Consider the following 23,295-nt stretch of genomic DNA (forward strand, 5'->3'; position numbering starts at 1 on the left):
ATATATATATATATGAAGGTGAAATAAGGTGCTCCAGGTGATTGGAGCCCACAAGAGCTTATATCCAACAGATAGTTAGGATATATTGGTCACATAATGCCACTCAGGGGCTAGTGAGGTTGGTTGAATGTTTGGACTAAGTATGGTAGCCCTGGGCCCATATGCTTCTGATGAGGCAGAAAAAGATTTGATGATGTATGGATGGAACTCCCTTACATGTATAATTTTTTTGTAGGACAATGCAAGGAGTGCAAGAACTTCAACTCAATGTTTGCCATTCTGTCTGGATTGGGTCATGGGTCTGTGTCAAGACTAAAGCAAACCTGGGAACGACTTCCCTCCAAGTACCAAAGGATGTACCAAGAAATGCAGGACCTCATGGACCCCTCGAGAAACATGAGCAAATACAGGAATTTAGTGCAGAATGAAAATATCCAGTCACCTATCGTAAGTATACATTTAACTTTGTAGTATTCATTATATAGAAGATTAGCACATCTTTAAAGAAAATTACTCCCCAAAATACTGTAAATATGGTAGACCTGTGAGATGGAACTGGTATTGCAAGGGCCTAAATAATAAGTAAATGATTGTGTGGTCCGTTTCACTGGGCAGACTTGATAATTCTTGCACTTTTCGTACACTCTTTTCTCATGTATCTGGACCCTACTTCACTCCATCCTAAGTTGAGGGAAAGATCAGGATGATGATGATAATTATGATGAAGTTAATGATGGTGATGATGGGAATAATTGTGATGGTGTTGGTTGGGATGATGATGATGATTTTGTGATAATAATATGCAATATTTTTCAGATTCCATTCTACCCTGTGGTGGCCAGAGACTTAACCTTTACCCACGAAGGCAATGACGATAAAGTGGAAGGCCTCATCAACTTTGAGAAACTACGCATGATCTCCAGATACATACGAGATCTTCAAAACATGTGCTCTGCTCCTTATGTAAGCAGATATATATATATATATATATATATATTTTTTTTTCCCTTACTGGGCATAAACTTGATAGTCCATTCCCTGAAGCAAAGGAATCTTCTTGCATGCATATACCTTCACATCACCACTTTGGCACTTAAACTTACTGGCCCCATTGAGTCCATGCTAAGTCTGTCTCATCACCTTCATGTAGCACCACCTTGGTATTAATACCCACTGTTACTGTTTGAGTACATGGTAGGTCTGTCTCCTTCAGGACCAGTGTAATGGTCTTAGAGAGGATGTTTTTATGAAAAGTTGTAAGGTACTGTATTGTGAAAGATCAGTAAAGTCTGTTTTAACCAAATAGCCCAACCCTGAGCAATAGGGAAATACTGTAGATTCTGGATAGGTATAGGATAAACTTTGTATCTTTTCTTTTCCACTTGACATGTCTGAGGGTCTTTAGGAAAATCAGTAAAGGGTTTTTTTTTTTTTTTTTTTTTTTTAAATAATAAAACAGTTTTAATTCTATGGGTCAATAAAGGGTTAGATGATGGATGGGTGGATGAACTTCGTATCTTTTTTATTTTTCAGGATTTGTTTAATATTCAGGATGCAGCAGGGCAACCACCAAGCTCTGCCCTCATTTCCCTCAACCAAATGGGCAGTGGAGGTCACCAGATTGCCACAGTTAAGAGGCGGAAGAAGTCCACTGCAGCCCCTGACAAGAAAAAGATGTATGAAGAGGTATGGAAGACTGACACACACACACACACACACACACACACACACACATGGAGACAGGACAACACGAGCATTGCTCAATTCCTGTATACTACAAATAGGTAAATACAAATAGGTAAATACACACACACACACACACTTTTCTTTTATAAAGGCTCCAAGCCTTGGTCACCTAATGGCAGCTTTCCACACTGCTTTATCTGCAGTTTCCTCTGTATTCAGTCCTTTCTGCACAACTGAAAGAAGTCAGAATTTAGAATCTGCCAGCCATGTTTGTTCCCAGTAAATTAATACAAAAGTCAAATCTAAGATTCTTCTTTTAATCTATTTTATTTTCATTTTTTATTACTTTGTATTTCATTATCATAGCTAGCTAAAGCACTTAATCAGCTTAGTTAAGACACTTAAAAGTTTTAGCATAAAAGAAAGATAATACTATACAGCTCCATCATCTCCAGAAGTAACCATGTCTAGTCCATTAACCTGTAGTTCTCATCTTGGGACCTCATGTAACTTTCTGTGGTCCACTGACAGAACCTTTTGTTTCCACACACAGATTTTATTTATTTACTTTCACACAATCCTTCATTTGTTGAAGCCTTCATATCCTGTCTTTGCACATCACCTTGCTGCTGGAGAGGGTTACCTACTTGCATTATGTCCAGTATTGTGAGGTGGCTGTGCAGCCTGGTTATACAAACATCTCGGAACCAATTCCTTCTAGGCCTTCTGAATGTGAGTTGGTGGACTGCAGGAGAGAAGGGCAGCTTCAGCCTGCATTCCATTAGGTTCATATCCAGATGAGCCATGGGCCATAAATAACAGCAAAACCTTTCTAATATAATCACTCCCCAAATGTACAGTTAGCTACGCACCCACCTTCAAGGGAGTACAGCATGTCCTCATTTTACGATAGGGCTGCATTTTTTTTAAACAGGTGTTGGTAATAAATTAAGCTTCATAGGGATCGTTTAAGCAAAACAACAGATCATATAATGAAAATTCAGTGTCACAGTGATTGCATAAGTGAAAAACCAAAATGAAAAAAGGTCCTAAAATCTAAATGACCATTTAAACAAATGGTCATATGCCTATCAGTCTGTGATGAAGGTGTTCTGTAATATGGGATTGGCTCATACAATTTTTATCTTATCCACATAATTCCCTAATCTGATGCAGGCCCAGATGGTTCGACGTGTGAAGGCATACTTGTCCCGCATGAACATAATCACAGATGAGGACCAGCTTCGAAATATGTCCATTGAGTGTGAGGGAGGCTCTGAGGGACACAAGGCGGCAGGAGGGATGGGCAACCACAACAATAATAATGGTAGTAGTGGCGGTTCTAACAGTGCCCCTCCCACCAACCCCCCACCAAGAAGACGTCCCAACTCCCCCACCCCATCCACCACCTCTTCCACCTCATCCACCTCACAGACATCTGATGGCAAGAAGCAATCGACAAAGTTTGGTAAGATTGTGTAACCTGAATATTGCACTAATGTCATAATCCATCTTTTTTTGAGTGATTAATTTGCAAATCTTGCTTGGCTTTTTGCTTCCATGGTAACTTATTAAAGTTTTCTTGTTCGTTGGCTTAACACTTTCTTGCCCTCAAAGAGCAGTAGCTTATTTTTCTCTGAGCAATCTCCTCATATTGCAGGAGCTACATCTCCCCAGTCCATAAGCAAGATGAAGGCCCTGGCAGAGCCCAAGACGAAGCCTCATCACGGTCCGCGCTCCAACACAACCCATCACTCACTCTCCCCTACCCCTTCCCCTGGTCCCCCACGCAGGGGCAGTACCTCCAACAATAACTCCCGCTCTAACCATGAGCGCTCCCATTCTGACACCCATGCTGTTCCTGTGGACCTTAGTGCAGAGTCCTCTTCTGTCACCTCCCTTTCCAAACTCCATAAATCCCACACCTCAGGTATGCTGCTAGATCCCGCACCCCTTCCAGTAGGCTCTTATAATGCAACCGCTCGAGCACACACGTCATGCTCTTCAGTTAAAGTAGCTTCTTCTCTCTCCTTTGTGCATGCTGCCTCTTGCTCTGCCCTCATAGCATCCATGAAAAAACTGTCTGTCTCTAATACTAATGTCAGTGGGAAAAGACCTCTTCCATCTTGTAGTGCCTCAACCCCTTTGGAGTCTAGAAAGCATCTTAACGTCTCACAAACTAGCAGAGAGAAGAATGATTTAAGTAAGATTCAGAAACTGAGTAGCAGCTTTGATAGTAGTTATGGCAGTAGTTGTAGTGATAGTGAGCCTATGAAATACTCTGGATCTCTTATGCGCAACAAGCAAACAAGAAAGTTGAAACTGATATGTAAGCATGATAAATTTTCTAGAAGTTTTCCAACACCTTCAACAAGCCCTGATATTAGGATCTCAAAACTTGATGAGCCATCCATTTCCAAACTCAATTTAACATTCCCCACTTGTGATGAGTTTGAATTCAAAACTTCCACACCATTAACTGAAACTGCTCCTGCTTTTGGTATGAAGCATAATAGTGGTATAGAGAAGGATCCCGCAGTGCTTACAGAGAATAGCCATATCGTGAATGGGCGGTGTGGTAACCGAGTACAAACTACCAATCGTGAAGAATGTTGTGATTGTCCAAAAAAACAATGTTTTCCAAAGATAAGAGATTCTCCAAGCTGTAAAGAACAAGATCCTGTACCTCCCTGCAGAAGACGTTCAACTTTAGTAGTTCAAGGGGCTTCACCGAGAAACAGTTCACCAAAGAATTTAAATACCTCCCTGGATCATGGTACTCCTAAACCTACATTTGGATGTTCCAAGAATGTAGGAATATTTCAGAAGATATTTCGCAGCAAGAGTGAGGACTTTTTAGATGAGGGTAGCTTAAGATCATTCAAGACCTGGGGTAGTAGGCCAACCTCTCCACTAGTTTTAGCTCGATCCATATTCACAAGAAGTAGTAGTGAGGATTTTTTAGATAAGGCAATTGACAGACCTAGCATTAGAAGGTATCAGGTTGAGGATTCCCAGTGTGTAAGTGTTAGGGATGCATCTCCAGGTACAGTAAAACGACCAAAGGTAACAAAGCCACTGCATACAATGTTTGCTTGGGATAATGGTCCCTTAAGCACGGTTTTGATTAAAAAGATAAAGCGCAGTAAACATCACAGTATCTCCAAAGACGACACAAGCCTTCCTTCCCGCTTCTTCCTGGAGAAGAAGATTTCGGGTCAAGATGAGCAAGTGGAAATTACCGAAAAGAAGTATGGGACCGTTGAGAGGCGTCCTCCCAATAAAGAAACTTACTTCCCAGCAGCACCCAAACGTGTTAAAGTCATCAGAAATGAGTATCAGAGGATATATAAAGTTAATGAGCCTCTTGCTTCCTCTAGTAGTATTCCAGTAACTGATAAAATTAATAAAGAAGAAACTGAGCATGGAGTATTCTGTTTAGATAATTCATTACCATGTATGTATGAAAAAAAGACATTTTCTCTTGGTGTACAGAGTTACCAAGGACCAAAAAAGTTTGAGGCTTGTTTAGATACAAAAATTGTTCAAAATTATAATTCTGTTTTGTCAAAAAAACCACATTGGTTTGAGAAATTCCAGGTGTCAAAACTGAATACTTTAAACCCAGATTATGAAAGAAGACAAGTAGTCGACCACTTGGATGAATCGTTTTGTTCTTCAGTGTTCAGTAATTCATCTGATGAATCAAATCAAGAAAAGCTTTCCAGATATAACAGTCAGCACAGTGGAACTTTAGCTGAAACTGTTAATTTTCTTGCTAAATACAAAGGTAGACCCGATGTTCAGAAGCGAGTTGCTGAAAAGCTTAATGCAATAGTCAAAGAACTGGAAGAAGAAATGAATTTGAAATCGTCATCAGTTTCAAATTCTGGCCCAGAGGGGTCATGGGTGCTTAATGAAACAGAAAAAGCAAAACCTTTGCCCATTTCAAATTCAGACTTGAAGAGTACATGGGTACCTAATGAAATGGAAAAAGCCAACAAGTACAGTTCCACTAGCTTGCTGAAGCCACCGACCATAAATGTTCATCGACCCACTAGTCTTAGCCTTGACAGACCAAGACTGTGCAGGACAAATAGTGCTCCTATGCTGTCTCCAATAGAAGAAATCAGAACACTGCCAGATCAGAAAGATAGTGATGTTGAAACTTTGCATACAGATGGATTATCCTCTTTTAATCAAGTTTATAAATGTAGGAGAAGCATTTCATCATCATCCCCAATAAAGAGGAATAAAAATAAACCAGCATTTATAAAAAGCAAGAGTTTTGATCACAGTGATAATTCAGGTTACAGTCATGATTCTAGTTGTCAGCCACTGAGCAATATTTGTCAAGTTTCATCATCCATGTTTAACCTGCCTAACCAGAAAGAGTCACAGATGTTCTTATCAAGTGAAGGCAGTGAGATGCAGCCTCACAGTCTTGTTCACCCAGCTCCAACGACATTTTGTGATCAATATGGCAACGAACATGAAATTGCTTATGTTTAGAAACTCTATGGTAAAAGGACTATACGAGTGAGTTGTATTAATAAGGATGGTGTGAGATAGAGGAAGGGCAACTTAATGGAGGACAAAGTGACATGGAAGCAATTTGTTCATGGTCACCCCCTCTGAGATTAAGGTGTCTGGTTATAGAGAGATAGACTATGACTGTTGCTGACCATAATTTGTCACATAAATACAGGGGATTGCAGAGTTGTCACATAATTATGTATCACGTCTGTACCTAGATTTACCTGAATACAGTATTAGTGTATAGATTTGTGTCTTGATGTGACCGTGATGAGGTAAAGTTTGTTGGGAAGATACTGAATTTTCAGTGTGATGTAGACCTCTTGAGGTATGAGAGATGGAAAATATGCGAGTACTGAACAGGTTCTTTGAAGAAACCGAGTTTTATTCTACTATATAATATCAGAGGTGCTTTTATCTGAGCCCCAGCCATGGAGATAATTAATCTACAGATGTCTGATGCCTGTTTTGCACCATAATGTATGACTTTACTGAAATGGCACTTTTGTGCCTCTTGAAGCTGAAGAATGATGCATAATGAAGTTATAATTCATGCAGCTTAAGGCTAGGCTACTGGTAAATCCCTACTGAATTCTCACATCAGTACCAAGAACTGTTTTCTAGGAGGCACTGGAGGCTTCGTAGCACATCTTCCTCAGCGATTTCTTTTGTATACTTAGCATTAGCTTTCTCTTGTGTACTGTTTGTCATTTTAATATTGACATATTTTGCCTAAATCCCATACAAGAGGATATTGAGGTAAAATGTGCAGAAGAAATTGCTGAGGTTGAGATGTTATAAAATCACCCAAAGCCAGTTAGAATGCAATCGCAAATCAGAAACAGGCATATTTGTAGTACCCACCATTGCTTGACCCTTTCCTTTGTTTTCCCTGTGTCACATCTATCACCTGTCATGTGATGTTTGGATGGATTTCTGTGGAGGACATCTGTGGCTGCATGATCACCCCCCCCACTTACTATGTTTATTCTGAGGGTAAAAGTCCTTCATTTTACATACATACATATAGTACAGTACTGTAATGCCCAGCTTTCAGTATGTAATTATATTTTACTCAAGCCCCTTCAGCCAGAGGATATATATATATATATATATATATATATATATATATATATATATATATATATATATATATATATATATATATATTGCTACCTCCAGATGATTTTACTCAGCTTAAGGGAGACTGTATATATATATATATATATATATATTTTGCTACCTCCAGATGATTTTACTCAGCTTAAGGGAGACTTTTTAAAATTGGAGAAGTTTGATACAGCCTTCATTAGCCTCATCAGTGCCAGAGAGAAAGTTTCATGTGGTGGCTTTGATATAACTGGGCAATGCTGCTGCCTAGATGACCTACATATTCCTCCCTGTTTCCCAAAAGGAAGAGTGTGGATTGTAAAAGAGCACTTTAGTTTGCAGTCCACCAGGTTCACATCCAGGTGAATTTTGGGCCATCAAAACAACAGCTAACTCCGTCAGAACAAAAGGGTTTTCCCAAGTGGAGTAAAATCATCTGGAAATGGTATGGATAAATTAAATCAAATAGAGCACAGGATTGAATGGTTTAAGGTATAATATTATGCCATTTTGCATGGTGTTATGGGGGCATATGCTTGTAGTAAGTAGTTTAAATTAAGTACTGTAACCAGAATACTTGGTTATTGTAGTGGTATATATCAGATTACAGTACTGTCTATGGTATTGCAGTAGTCTCTATTTTTAGAGCCCTGTAATAAAAAAAATATTATTGGAATGATGTAATATTCTGAAATGTTTGTGTATTGAGGATTCGAACTGTATATAAATCAAACATACCTAAGTATTAGGGATGGAGAAGAAAAGAATACAGTTCACATAGTCCCTGCAACTCATAAAATACAACTAAAAAGGGAGCATTGTGAGACTGTAGCTGCCATTTTCGTACTTTTAAAGGGATGTGGCATTCTCAGTGCCCAGCACTTTTGTTGCAAGCAGCCTTACACCTGAGGTACAGGTAGAGGAAGGAAAATACCTCGATCACATCCCTTGTGAGAACAGTGATGATGATGATGACAGTAAACCAGAAATTATTTTTTTTTGCTAGCTATTGTATCCATATTTTCTACTACTGAATGATACTTATCTTTCTACTGTACTGCACTGTTCGCTTAATATGTGAATAAAAGTATACACTGTAAAATATTGTGCAATATGGAGAGCAAGGTGAAGAATCACAGCCGTTAACCCATTCACTGCGTTTTCATTTTTTTTTTTTTTTAAAGTGCAAAGAAGTGTTTTCTTGAGTCTGAAGTAAGTACAAGTTAGGAAAACCCTTAACTGTAACATTTCAAACTATGTACAGTGTTCTCATTGTACATGGTGTCCAGGGTACAGTATTTTTTCCTGGCTTTCACCTTTGTGTAACAAGGTAGGGCAGTGGATGTTGGATGTTGAAGTGACCCTAATGGGAGAGGGCAGTGTTTGGAAACTTCCTGTACTGTTGTTTGCAGATGGTACTGTATTGTTAAGTGAAGACAAAAGGGAACTGCAAGGCTTGGTGAATAAGTTTGGGAGTGTGTAAGAAATGGAATCTAAAGGTGTATGTAGAGAAGAGTAAAGTTATGGTCTTCAAGAGAAATGAAGCCACTGAATGTACAAGTGAGACTGGATAAGGAGAAAATGGGAAATGTTAGTGTTTAAGTAATTGGATAGTGTGATGAGAAGAATGGAAGTTTAGAGGATGAAGTGCTTGAAAGGGTATGTCCATCCATCCATCTATCATCTAAACCTATGTTGCCCAATGAGGAGCTTAGGAGCCCAGGGCTAGGCAAGTTGGTCCTGACATTGAAGATGAGTGTGACCAACCTCACTCATCCCCGAGTGGTATTATGTAAGCAATAAACCACAACCATCCCTTGGATATGAACCGACACAGGCTCAATCTGGTTTGAGCGCCTTAATTACCCACTAAACCACCAGGCACCATAGTTTGATTATATGGTTGTCACCCAGCATAGAAGGTTGCTGGTTCTTTGAAAGCAGTGATAAGGAACAGGAAGTGAGCATAGAAGTAAAAAAAGTCACTGCATGACAGTATTGTGATACCAACCCTAACGTATGGAAGTGAAGCTTTGACCTTGCTCAAAGGGCACAAGTCAGAGTGAGAACAGTGGAAATGAGTTACTGTATTTGAGAGGAGCACGTGGAGTTACGTGGAGGGACAGACTGACAAATGAGGAAGTGAAAGAGCGTTTTGGCATGGATGTGGATGTGATAGAAAGCGTTAGGAGAAACTGAAGTGGTTTGGCCATATGAAGAGGATGGAGAGCAAGAGACAAACGAGGAGAGTGTATGCAAGTGAGGTGGAGGGAGGAAGAGGAAGGGGAAGGCTGAGGATGAAATGAAGGGATGGAGTGGAGAGGTATATGAGAGAGGGGGGTGTGAGCTGAGAACAGGGCAGTGAAATGGTGTTGGACAGGGTGACATGGAGGTGACTTGTTTGCGGCCACCTGATATGGGATTAAGGCATGTGGCAATAGGTACATAGATAGATAGTAGCAATATTTATCAGCTACTCACAGTGGAAGTGTTTGGGAAGAGAAACGTACAGATTCACTGATGTATTGGCAACAAACAAAAATGCATAAGTGAAATAGATACGCAGGACAATAAGCAAGCTTTCATACTCTTGATTAAAAACGTGATTGGGTTAACAATGCCTTTATAAAGTGAGATTAAGACCGGTATGATGATTAACTGTACGCTTTATAAAATGAATTACTGAAATTATACAACATGCAGTGCTGCTGAAGAAGAAACTGCTTGTTACGAAAGTGCTGGTGGCCCTTAGCTGACATGTTAGTCCTTTGTCACGATTACACAGTGCCTTGAATTTAAGTGGAAGAATTGCACATGCATATAAAGACTGTATTTACTGTTAATTTTCAGCTGTTTTAAACCAACGTGGATTTTGTTCTTCAAAATTGCCAAGAACAGATAGCAGACATCACATAACTTGATCTTAAAAAGTGTTTAAGTTGCTTAGCATGAAAATTTTGTGAAATATGGCCAAGAAATAAGCTGAAGTTGCAAGAACTTTGTACAAAGTTCACAGAGGGTGATTGCCTGATTGGAGCAAGTATTTCTTCAATCTGGCAGTAAAATTGCCCATTTAATAACTGCAGTCTTCAGGTTGTATCATAACGGATCTTCACAGTGAACATAATTTTTAGTCTTATGTGTAATTCTTTCATAATTTTGTTAGAAGATACAGTAAATTTCAGTTATGAATGAATGAATGTTAGAAGGTTATTTAAACTCATGATGGGGCAGCAAAGGATCAGGTGACATAAATGGGTGTTAGCACCCTTATTTATTTTTTTATGCAGTGCCTTTATTATTTTATTTGTACTGATCTTTCCTTTTTATGACACAGGTTCCATGGCATCAACTGATTGCCAGGTGGTCCCAGGTGAGTCTGACTCTGGCATCTCTACCCATTTTGACGGTCACTCCTCCTCCTCGCTGGAAGTTGGGGGAGTTGCCGGCTTCGAGTGTCACTATCACTCCTCTCCTCCAGCCCACCACAGACGATATTCACACCAGCCAGGTCAGTCAAGTGTTGCATGATGTTACTTACCACAGTGCATGGTAAACATGATGCCACAGCACAGGCAGTTTTTGTTATTTATTGTGCACCGTTGACTGTACAAAGGTAACTGACATGAATTGAAACCAAGCCTCCCAGCTTCAGAGCTCCCAGTGTTTATTTTAACCTTCCAATCCGATATTGCCCCATCAGGAGCATAAGGGCCCAATGCCAAGCTACTCAGTCCAGACATATAAGGCAAGAGTAACCAGCTGCTTTCCCAAGAGGGCTTTTCATGAGCAAGAAGCCCTCACTACCCCACAGAAGTAGACCCTCCTGGGCCATATCTAATTGGAATGATTGAACTCACTAGACCACTAAGTATGTAAATAGTGCAATGTCTAAATGACAGCACAGTAGAGGCATTATGATGTAATGGATTATGGTATGCCAACTAGATATGGTCCATTAGGATTTCAGTACAGGAGAGGGTTGGGATTACAGCACACATAATGCCACATGGATGGAATTGACAGGTTACTCGGCAGAAATGTCTAGGACCAGGATAAAGGACTGAATGGACGATGGGTGAATTTTGGTGCAAGTTCACAGGAAATTTGCAAATTAAAGTTAACTACAACTGGTAAAGCAGATTTGCCTGTTTCCTTCAATTTACAGCTCAAGCTAAATGGGAGTGAAATTTGCTATCTTTTTAATGTATCCATGACGTATAACAACGTCTGCCTGTATCCCTTAAGGTCTGTTGATGTCTGGCTCATTGTATTTCCATAGGTTCTTTACAAGCTGTTCTTGATTTTTAATATAATTACAATTTTATGAAAATAGTTGTCGTCGCCTGATTTTAACTTGCCACTTTGCTATATATGTAACCTTGTATTGTTGTTGAGTGTACTTTGCATTCATGTTTATCTAAAAGGCTTTGCTGTAAACACTGGAAGTTATTTTAATATATGCTAGCTAATTAGAAAAGTTGTCAATAGTGTATGTCATGTATTTTTTATAGAGGTCCAAATCATTTCATCATAGCTATGCATCAGATCTGATTATTATGTGTCGTGTTATTCAGCAACAATTTCATATTTCTTATACAGATATATAATAGATTTATTGTTTTCTGTTTTATATTAGAGTTCAATTTTAGTTTGTTTGTTTTTAGCTGAAAGCATTTTTTTTTTTTTATAGCTGAATCTATTCTGAAAGTATTTTCTAGGTTCAGTTTTGTTTCTGCCAAAGCCTTTTTATCACAGGATAGTGTTACAGTTCCTCTGTAGGTACTAATATATACCGAGTTGCCAGTACTGTACTAACATTTACCAGGTGTGTGATTATGTCTGCATATGTAGGATCATCCTAATCATTTGTTTTTAACATTGCTTTACATTATAAGTCTATTGTTTATCCCTTCCTAATTTTGCACTGAGTTTGACTTTGTTTATATTTGACAAGATTATTCATACCTTGCAGAATTTTACAGTGCATAGATTAATTTCTGCCATTCATAAGTTTCATTGAATCCATTTAAATAATATCCCAACCTTTTTAAGCCCCTCACAACATTGATATTTTTTATTCACCTTGCTTGCATCTCTGGATGATTTATGCAGCATAGGAATGGCATGGTAGTTTAGCAGGTTAAGGTACTCCAATTGAGTGAGGCATGTGAAGGTTTACATCCATTGGGGGTTAAATTTTATAGCTCATATAATGCTACTCAGGAGCAAGTGAGGGTGGTCACCCTCGCCTTGAATGTCAGGACCGAGTACCTTAGCCTCGGGGGGAAAAAAAAAAGGATTGGATTAGGGTGGAAATACCTCTCATACTGAAGGGATTAATTATGTCAATTCTTAGCTGCATAAAAACCTTGGAAACTAGCAAGAGCATCAACATACCTCACTGGAGTGAAGTGGTTACATTCCTATGTTACTACTAGCCAACTCACCCGTCAGTGAGGCATATTTAAATCATGCAAACAGTAGGCCCCCGTAGATTCTGAGGTTTTGATGTTAAGCATAATACACAACCAGTACCAATATTAGGCATTTTCTTCACTTAAAAAACATTTGTTAATCAGTGTACAGTAATGAATGCCGCGTGTTTTTCTTAGTATTGATAGACATTGATTTATATATGTATTGGAGTATTAGTGTTTAAAGTATGTGATTGAACATCCCAGTGTTTAAAGTATGTGATTGAACATCTCATTGTAATTGTCATTTCTGGATCCTCCCCTCCACCTTCCCCCCCCCCTCCCAATAATTTCACTACAGTATGTGATTGAACATCTCATTTTAATTGTCATTTCTGGATTCTCCCCTCCACCTTCCCCCCGATAATTTCACTACAGTAATTCCTCACATAACACTGTAGATGTATTTTGAAAAATTACTGGTAGCATGTTAAAGTTAAAATCAGCTAAGTGTGGGTTATACTTCCACAAGAGAGTTAAGTCAGGTTTATCTTCTAGCAAGAATAATTATTTTTATCATTGATAAGCAGTATGTTAAGTTGCAGATAACTGTTAATATATTTTATGTTTTGACCGGCCATTATTTGATGTATTAAATGTTCAGTTTACCAGCAGGTTAAAGAAATAAGTGATATGCGATAAATATATACAAGTGTGATGTGTATCAACTCGCATTAACAGTATGTCCTGTCCATATAATAATGAACAGTTGTATGTTATGTGAAAAGTTTCCAAATTTTCATTAATAGCTTTAAAATGTCAAACATGTTTAGTGAAAGTGTGGCAAGTGAGGTATTAACATGTTACGTGATGGTGTTTTGAATGAGGAATTATTGTATGATATTTGTATGTGATTGTTTGCTCCCCGCTCTTTCCTCCCTCTCATCTTTGGTTGTCGGTATTTTAATGGCTGTACGATTGCTTAAGTCCTGATTTGCTTCTTGCCTGGCACAACAGAGATCCGGTCGCGACCTCCTTTTCCGCATGCTGTTCCTGTCCTGCCACCCGTCCCTACTGCAGGTCAGTCCTACAAGGGAAAATATTTGAAGTTAACATGGTCATCTGTTGCTTTTAAAAGATTATGTTATCATACCATGATCATAGGTGCTAGAGATGTCTTCTTGTGGTGGCACTTATATAACAGGGTGGCTCTTCTGTCCTGTTATACAGTACAAACGTCCTTCAACTTCCTGTCTCGCGAAAGGAGGATGGTGGAGTGCAGAATACAAAGGTCCCTCAACCTCCCCCTTATCCCCAGAAAGGAGGATGGTGGACTACAGCAGGAGGACAATTTCAGTGCGCAGTCCACTGGTTCACGTTCATATGAACCTGGGGTGACGGCAACTACTGTTATTGTACCATTTCCACCATGAACATGAAATCTTAAGGATCAGATTACAGCACACAGTACAAGTGACTTTGGAGATTTTGTAACATCTTTTCCCTAAATTACATTGCTCACTATCCCTTAACATTCCCTGTCTGTCATTTACAGCATTTTAATATTGGCAGAGTTTTCATCAGTAACATACAAAAGGATATAAACTAGTAACATGTAGAATAAATCTGTGAGGAAGAGGTGTTACGAAATCTCCAAACCCACTTATAATACAACCCTGTATCTTTTAGTGGTGCTGATAACTAAATGGCTGATAAAATATAAGAATTACATTGTGTGAAACTGTTAATACATGTATTTTTTTTATTATGCCCAGTGGAAGTAGTTAGTCCTTGTTTGAAGGTATGGCATTTAAATGTGTAATTATTAAGTAACAGACGAAGTGACCCCCATTTCTTCACTTAAAAGTTATCTATAATTATTATCAGGCTGCCTTAAAGTAAAAAGCCTTTATTACTTGTTTATACTATTTATATATTTTTTCCGTTTTTAATCCCTCAGTCATCAACGAGAATCACGTCTCACTTCATTTTCAGCTGAAATAGCATTCTGCTAACCATATTCCAGTACATTTAAAAATGGATGGACACTTGAGAAATAGGATGAAATGATGATTGTGATGGTTGATCCCACGTGGAGTCATGATGAAGATGTAACCCTAATGGATGTTTAGTTTTGGCAGGTCAGGGCAGTGGACGGCAGAGACGAGGGACTGGTGTTCCTCCTGACTACAACGCCACACAGATGAGGATGAAACAGCTGGAACGTGCACGATCCCATGATGGCGTTCACTATTATCACCAGATGCACCATGATGGTATGGATGGAGGATGTGTTATTTAGGATTTCACACTCCTTTTCCTCTCCCTGTGCCCTCCCACCATCCCTTCTTACTCCCTTTCCACATTACATCCCCCACCCCTTCCCTCCTCACTCCCTCTCCCCTCCTCCTTCCTTTCACCCTCTCCCCTCCTCCTTCCCTTCACACTCCCTCTCCCCTTCTCCCACTTTCATCTCCTTCCCCCTTCCCTCACATCCATCCATTCCCCTTTTCCTTAATTCCATCCATTCCCAGTCTTCCCATCATCACCCCCCCCTTCCTCCCCTCTCCTCTCCCCTTCCTATTCATTATCCCTTCCCGACTTCCATTCTCTTCACCTTCCCTTCCGACTTCCATTCTCTTCCCCTTCCCTTCCGACTTCCTCTCTCCATTTCCAACTTCCATGAAGAAGTATACAAGTGAGAAGTGAGAGTGGTATGGGGTGGGGGTGAAGGGAAGGCACCTGATGGTGAGTCAGTCCTCAGCAGGATGACGGCCTCTTGAATCTTCCTTCACTCTGACACACTGGCTGTTGATCTATTCCATCCAATTGCAACGAATGTCCGAATCTCATTTCATCTTTTTCTCCATTTGCCTTTTCTTTTCACTCCATCTGTGGGTGGCTGCTGAGTGACCTGAAAAAATGAAAGAGGAAACTATATAATAAAGAATTACATCACTTGTTTTATTTCATCAGCTTATCAGCCCACATTACCTATATTTTACCTCTCCCTTTATCTCTTCTATCCCCTTCCCCCCCCCCTTTCTCTCTCTCTCTCTACCCTTCACCTCCCCTCTCCACCCTTTCTCTGCCCCTCCACCTCTCTTCCCTTCCCTCTGTGTCCCTCACCCCTCTCTCTGTCTCTTCCCCCCTCCCCTCTCTCTCTCTCTCTCCATTCCTCCTCCCCTCCCCTCTCTCTCTCTCTCTCCATTCCTCCTCCCCTCCTCTCCCTCCTTTCTCCACCTCTCTTCCCCTTCCCTTCCCTCTCTGCCCCTCCTCTCCCTGCCCACTCCCCCTTCCCCTCCCCTTCTCTCTGCCCCTTCCCACCTCCCCTCTTTCTCCACTTCTCCTCCCCTCCCCTTCCCTTCCCTTCCCTTCCCTCTCTCCCTGCCCTTTCTCCCCTCCTCTCCCTTTCTTCCCTCCCCCCTCCTCTCTCCTCTGCTCCCCTACCTGTCCTCCTCCCCTCCCCCCCTTTTTTTGCTCCTCCCCCCTCCCCTCGACTCCTTCCCTCCCTTCTCTCTCTGCCACTCTCCTAGCCCTTCTCTCTCTACCCCCACCCCTCCCTCTCTGCCCCTCCTTTCCCCATTCTCTCTGCCCCTCCTTTCCCCATTCTCTCTGCCCCTCCTTTCCCCATTCTCTCTGCCCCTATCCCTCCTTACCTCCCTCTTTTCTCACTACCCCTCCCCCTTCCCTCTCTCTCTCTCTGCCCCTCCCCTAGCCCTACTCCTCCCTCTCTGTCCCTCCTCTCCCCATTCTCTCTGCCCCTATCCCTCCTTATTACCCCCTTCTCTCACTGGCCCTCCCGCTCCCCTCTCTCTCTTTCTGCCCCTCTCCCTCCCGCTCCCCTCTCTCTCTTTCTGCCCCTCTCCCTCCCCTCTCTCTCTCTTTCTGCCCCTCTCTCTCTCTCTCTCCCTCCCCTCTCTCTCTGCCCCTCTCCCTCCCCTCTCTCTCTGCCCCTCTCCCTCCCCTCTCTCTCTGCCCCTCTCCCTCCCCTCTCTCTCTTTCTGCCCCTCCCACTCCTTTCTCCTCTCTTTGCCCCTCCCCCTCCCCATTCTCTCTACCCCTCCCCCCCTTCCCTCTTCTCTCTGCCCCTCCTCCTCTTCCCGCCTCCCCTTCCTTCCTCTCTCTGCCCCTTCTCCCCTTCCTTCCTCTCTCTGCCCCTCCTCCCCTTCCCTCCTCTCTCTGCCCCTCCTCCCCTTCCTTCCTCTCTCTGCCCCTCCTCCCCTTCCCTCCTCTCTCTGCCCCTCCTCCCCTTCCCTCTCTCGTCTCTCTGCCCCCCCTCCCCTTCCCTCCCTCCTCTCTCTGCCCCTCCTCCCCTTCCCCATCTCCTCTCTCTGCCGTTCCTCCCTTTCCCCTTCTCTCCACCACTTCTCTCCCCCATTCCCACCTCCCCCTTCTCTCTCTCTCTCTCTCTCCATTCTTATCAATTCCTTCCCTACCCATTTCTTCCCTAGTCTCTATCTCCTTCTCTATTCTAGTTCCCTATTTCACTATATATATTCTAGTTCCCCATTTCACTATATATATATATATATATATATGAAAGAAAAGGGTAGGGAAGGAACTGATAAGAATAGAGAGGGAGGTGGGGGAGGGGAAGGGGCAGAGGGGGGGGAGGGAAGTGGAGGGATGGAGAGAGGAGGAAGGGAAGGGGAGGAGGGGTAGAGAGTGGAGAAAGGGAAGGGGAATAGGGGCAGAGAGAGGGAAGGGGAGGAGGGACAGAGAGAGGAGGAAGGGAAGGGGTGGAAAGAGGAAGGAAGGGGTGGAGAGAGCAAAGAAGGGGAGGAGGGGTTGCTTGGAAAGCACAGGTGAATAAGGAATATCAACGGCTTGTAGGAAAATCTTTAATTGTGACGTTTTGCAATATTTCATTGCATCATCAGCCCTAAAAATAATAATTTAATTTAGTTATGGTGGTAAATGGTGGCGTTCACTCACTTGGTGTAGTGCGGCTTGGGGTGTCTGCCCTTTCCTCTCTTCCATCTATCCTCTTCTGTCTTTTTCCTTTATTCTTTCCTCTTTCTTCTTTCTACGGGTGACTTTACACTTCCTCTTCTATCTTTCTTTCCTTCATTCTTTTCTCTTCTGTCTATGGGTGACTCTACACTGAGTGACAAGCCAAATGGTTTCCTGTACACCAGGAAACCTTTTATTACTCCGGGTGGTAATCATATACCTAAATTAAGGTACCTGGTGGTTTAGTGGGTAATTGAGATGCTTCAGAGAGATTGAACCTGTGTAGGTTTATATCCAAGGGGTGGTTGGGGTTTATTGCTCACTTAATGCCACTCAGGGATGAGTGAGGGTAGTCACTCTCATCTTAAATGTCGGGACCAACTTGCCTAGCTCTGGGTTCCTACGCTTCTTTATGGGACAGCATAGGATTGGATGATGGATGGATGGCAAAAATATTTGTCTTTGATCAAACTTTGCATCAAAAATAACTAAAAAAAATATATTCTAAGACAAATGGATATCTTACCAAGGTCATAAACAAGTAAAAAATAAAAAAAACATTTATACACTAAAATGCATAATCAAAACATTCATACTCTAAAATGCACAGTCCAGTTGACTGAAAGCAAGAACATTCACATAAATTTTCAAGATAATACATTCAAACCTTTAAAACACAGTAGCTGAAAAGAAGGACTATTGTCTCTGATGGTGGGTTTGTAGAGGTGTGTATAAAGTGTCTTCATCATGGGGAGGTCAGAGCTGTACTGGCTTCTAGCAAGGACTGTGAAGGAGGTTTGCTTGGCAGGGTGATTTGTGTGTGTGTGTGTTGTCTGATGGCACTAAAAGGTGGTTTTGCGATTGGTCTACCTGTTCGAGCTGATGTTCTTACCTAATTGTATCTTTACAGGAATGAGTCAAGCTCGTACTGTCCCGTGTCTTAAACCATATTTATCGTACATATCCTTAAATTTGTGAATTGTTTTGGCACACACTATTTCATTCGGTAGTGCATTCCATTGATCAATTGCTCTGTTTGGGAAACTGAATTTCCTTACGTCTTTATCACCTCTCTTCTTATGCAATTTTTTGCAGTGTCCTCTTGCTGATGCTTCTCCATATGTTAAGTAATCATTTATGTCTATTTTCTCCTTCCCTGATATGCACTTATATAGCAGTATCATGTCACCTCTTTTCCTTCTCTCCTGTAGTGTTGGTAGATTCAGTTTATTTAGTCTTTCTTCGTAGCTTAGGTCCCTTAAGCTTGGTATCCATCTTGTAGCGGCCCTTTGAACTTTTTCAATCTTGTCTATATGCTTTTTGAGATGAGGACTCCAGACTACTGATGCATATTCCAGGGTTGGTCTAATGAATGATGTTATTATCCTTCTTAGCATGTCTTCATTTATGTATGTGAATGCTATTCTCATATTTGCAAGCAGTGTATACATGTTCCGTACCTTCTCGCTGATGTGGTCAGCCGGAGATAGTCTGTTATTGATAATCACACCTAGGTCTTTCTCTCTTTCTGATGTGTATAGGGATTTATTTCCTAACTTATAATCCCAATCAGGTCTTTTTCCACTTTTACCAAACTTGATTACATGACACTTGTCCACATTGAATTCCATTTGCCATGTACTACTCCATTCATGAAGTTTATTTAATTCTTCTTGTAGCTCCCTACAAGAGTCTGTGCTAGTAATTCTCCTTTGTATTTTTGCATCATCTGCAAACATATTCAGATAGCTCTCATTTCCAGTGTTACTGTTTATATCATTTATATACACTAAAAACATGATTGGTGCCAGCACTGAACCCTGTGGTACTCCACTAGTCACTTCTTTCCATGATGAGTAGTTTCCTCTTAGTACTGTCCTCATTTCTCTTTTTATGAGAAAGTCTTGCATCCAACAAAACAGTTTGCCTCGAATTCCTCCTTGATGGTACAGTTTCCATAAAAGTCTTTGGTGTGGTACTGTGTCAAAAGCTTTCTTGAAATCTAAATAGATACTGTCCACCCATCCTTCCCTTTCCTGTATTGTGTTTGTTACTCTGTCATAGTAGCTCAACAGATTAGTAACACATGATTTTCCTTTTCTGAAACCAAACTGTCTTTCTGTTATCATACTGTGTTCTTCTAGATGATTTACCCAAGCTTTTCTTATAAGCTTTTCTAATACCTTGCTTACAACACTGGTCAGTGATACTGGTCGGTAGTTGAGTGGATTTTGTCTATTTCCTTTCTTGAATAAGGGGACAATATTTGCTTTTTTCCAAATATCAGGTAGTTTACCTTGACTCAAGGATTTTAATGGTTTACTTAACTCCTTTGCACATTCTCGTAATACCCAACATGAAATTTCGTCAGGACCACTTGCTTTTCCTCTGTCTAATCTACTTAACTCCTCCTGTATTACTTTTCTGCTATTTGTATATCTGGTAGTATGTGTGGACATGCGTGTTCCACATAGTCCCTCTCAAAATTTTTTTCTTCTGTAAAAACTAATTGGAAATTCTTATTTAGTGCTTCACAAATATCTTTCTCTTGTGTATAAGTGATTCCCTCGTCCGTAATGGATTGTATTATATCTTTTACTTTGGTTTTGCTTCTGATATAGCTGTAAAACAGCTTTGGTTGATCACTACTTTTATTTATTATATCCTCCTCAAACTGTTTTTGGGCTTCCCTCCTTATTCTTGTATAGTCGTTTCTTGCCTGTTTGTAATTATTATACGCCCTTTCACTAATGTGTCTTCTGTATCTATTCCACAACAAATCTCTTTTTTTCTTTTGACTTTTTACATTCTGTATTGAACCATTTCTGTATTTTCTTATCTGCTTCTTTGTGCTGTGAGATGTACTTCTGGACTCCTATTTCATAAAATTCACAGAATTTTTTATATACAGCATTTAAATCTTGTCCTCTAAGCTCATTTTCCCAATCAGCTTCTAAGAAATACTTCTTTAGGTCTTGATAATTTCCCTTTTTATAGTTTAGGCTCTTTTTGTAACTGTCATTGCTGTTTACTATGTCATATGCTATCCTGAAGTTAATTTCCCTTTTTATAGTTTAGGCTCTTTTTGTAACTGTCATTGCTGTTTACTATGTCATATGCTATCCTGAAGTTATAATTTAGTACTGCATGATCGCTTCTGCCGAGTGGAGGGTGATATATTAAACTGTCAGTATCATTTTCTTGCCTAGTAAATATTAGATCTAGCACTGAAGGTACATCAAGTCCTCTTTTTCTGGTGGTTTCCCTCACATGTTGCGTTAGGAAAAACTCTTGTACTAGATCCAGGAGCTTTTGGTCCCAACAGCTTTCTTGGCTAATTATATCTAGAGTATTCCAATTTATATTTGTATTGAAATCCCCAGTTAGAATAATTCTTTCCGATTTCTCTTCCATTTTATGTAGTAATGATCTTATACTTTGAATTGTACTCTCTGCCAGGTCCTCATATTCGTCTCTTTCCCATGTGTTTGATCTGGGTGGCATGTACAAATTGGCTACAATTACTTTACCTTCAGATGTGTTGATCTCTACTGCAATCAGTTCTATTTGTGATGGTATATCTAGGTTTATTTCCTTGACTTTTAGATTTTTCTTAGTTAATATTATAATTCCTACTCCTTTTTTTAAATTTCTGTCTCTTCTCCATATATTGTATTCCTCTTAAGTTTAGTATGTCATTGGATATCCTTGGTGTTAATTTTGTTTCAGTTAGGCATATTATTTGTGGTTCATTTTCCCTGACATAATCATTCATCTCTAGTAATTTTGATACCATTCCATCCACATTTGAGTAAATCAACTTTATCATTTTGTTTATATACTTGTCATGACATGGTTCTACTACCTTCCTCCTTTTTCTTCCATCCTGTTTGTGTACCACTTTCGTACCTGCAATCCTATTACTTTGTAAAAAAAATTTCTTCTCCTGATCTTCCCTCATTTTTTGTTTTTGCTTCCTCCCTTTTCTCTCTCAGTAATTCCAGTTCCTCTTGTGTTAGGCATCTTTTTATCCATACATTTTTGAACTCCTCGTTTTCCATAAGATTCTTTGCATTTTTTAGTATCTCTTCCACAGTGTTTACACTCTGGAAAGTCACCTTTGGAGGTCTTGTCTTGCTTTTCTCGTATTTCTCTAACCTTTTGTGTTCCTCTATGTCTTTACTACAGATTTCCTCTGATACATCTTTCAGTAAGCTCATTACATTTGCCATCTCCTTTTTATCTCTTGTGATCTTGTTTTTTACTTCTTCCTCTCCTACACCAGTGATTACTATTGATTTGTTTATCTCTACTGAATCTCTGACTAACTTTGGATTGTTTTGGATTATTCTTTTCACTTCCTTTTTAATGCTTTTTTCCTCCACCCGTGTTTCTAAGTCTTTTTTTACTTTCACCATTTCAGCATACGTGGTTTCTACATCATTTTTGTAGCTTTGCACAGCTTCATTCAGCTGTGTTATCTTCTCCTCAATATCACTGCTCTGGTCCATAAGACTACTTGCTTGCCTAATTGTCTCTGTGTCATTTTTGAACTCTTCCATAACACTCCCGTGATTGACTACTGTACTTGCCATTTCACTCACTTTCTTCCTAAGCGTACTCAATTCCACTGTTCGTTCACTGATGGTTGTGTCTTTCTTATTGGCCTCCCTTCCTAGTTTTTCTGTCTCTTCCTTTTGCAAGTGCATTTGCTTCTTTATTTCATCAATTTCATTTTTGAAAGCCATTTCTAGTTTGTGTACACGTTCAACCAGTCTATTGTGAGTCTCCACTTCAACCAGTTCTTGGTAGAAATCGTCATTTTGCTTTTTACTTTTATCCCTTTTCTTTTCCAAATTTGTTTTACTAAAGTATGTATCCATTTTGCAATACTAAAAGAACAGAGTATGTACTTACAGAGCATGTACACTTTCCCCGCGTTGCTGTAGTCAAAACAAACCCAGCTGACTCTGCGCATTTTTTTTCCCTCCTGGTTCTCTTTTCTGTTTGAACAAGTCTTGTTTAAACTTATTATTTTTTTCCTTTTAATAATGAAAAATCATTTAGTCTAACCTGGTACAGAGCTTGACTCATACAAAGATACTAATTTAGGTAATGCCACTGGCCGTGTTGGTTTGGTACGGAGCGCCGATGACGGACGTCTGCATCTGATGATTCCCTCTGCGTGTTTATGCATGTCTCTCTGTCTTTCCAATATATATATATGACGCCTGGCAGCTATCACACATATGTCTGTTAGCAACAGAGGACTCTAGGTGTATAGGTACCTTGTCTTTGATTTTGAAGAGGGTACCCATATTTCTTGTACTAAATATGACTCAGAACTCTGTTTGTGGAAATGTGTAGCTGAGTAGTTTGCATAGCTTGTTTCTCAGGAGAAAACTATGTTTACCATTGTAATCGAGCTTAAAGTAAATAGTGTGTCTTGGGACAGTTTGAACTTTTTAAGGCACAGGAGTTAATAACTTGTTAATAGCCTTGCCAATGCAAAGATCAGAGAAAAATTTAGGGAACCCGTTATTATAAAATATTTTTCTTATGTACTCTAATTTCACATGAAGCTGAAAAT

General features: G+C 40.2%; 1 protein-coding gene across 1 annotated transcript in view; it reads left to right on the forward strand.

The window, feature by feature from the left end:
* Positions 1-23,295, forward strand: part of PDZ-GEF (PDZ domain-containing guanine nucleotide exchange factor) — a 413,241-nt gene that overhangs the window by 381,916 nt on the left and 8,030 nt on the right. Inside the window, exons 15-22 of the mRNA XM_080276690.1 lie at positions 236-447; positions 817-963; positions 1,534-1,686; positions 2,863-3,154; positions 3,347-3,616; positions 10,670-10,843; positions 13,767-13,829; positions 14,882-15,025. Of these exons, the coding sequence (XP_080132816.1) occupies positions 236-447; positions 817-963; positions 1,534-1,686; positions 2,863-3,154; positions 3,347-3,616; positions 10,670-10,843; positions 13,767-13,829; positions 14,882-15,025 (1,455 nt within the window). The remainder of the gene's footprint in view (positions 1-235; positions 448-816; positions 964-1,533; positions 1,687-2,862; positions 3,155-3,346; positions 3,617-10,669; positions 10,844-13,766; positions 13,830-14,881; positions 15,026-23,295) is intronic.

Source organism: Coenobita brevimanus, chromosome 66 (assembly GCF_032717465.1).
Source record: "Coenobita brevimanus isolate Jiangsu-jjx chromosome 66, ASM3271746v2, whole genome shotgun sequence".
NCBI classification, from domain to species: Eukaryota; Metazoa; Arthropoda; class Malacostraca; order Decapoda; family Coenobitidae; genus Coenobita; species Coenobita brevimanus.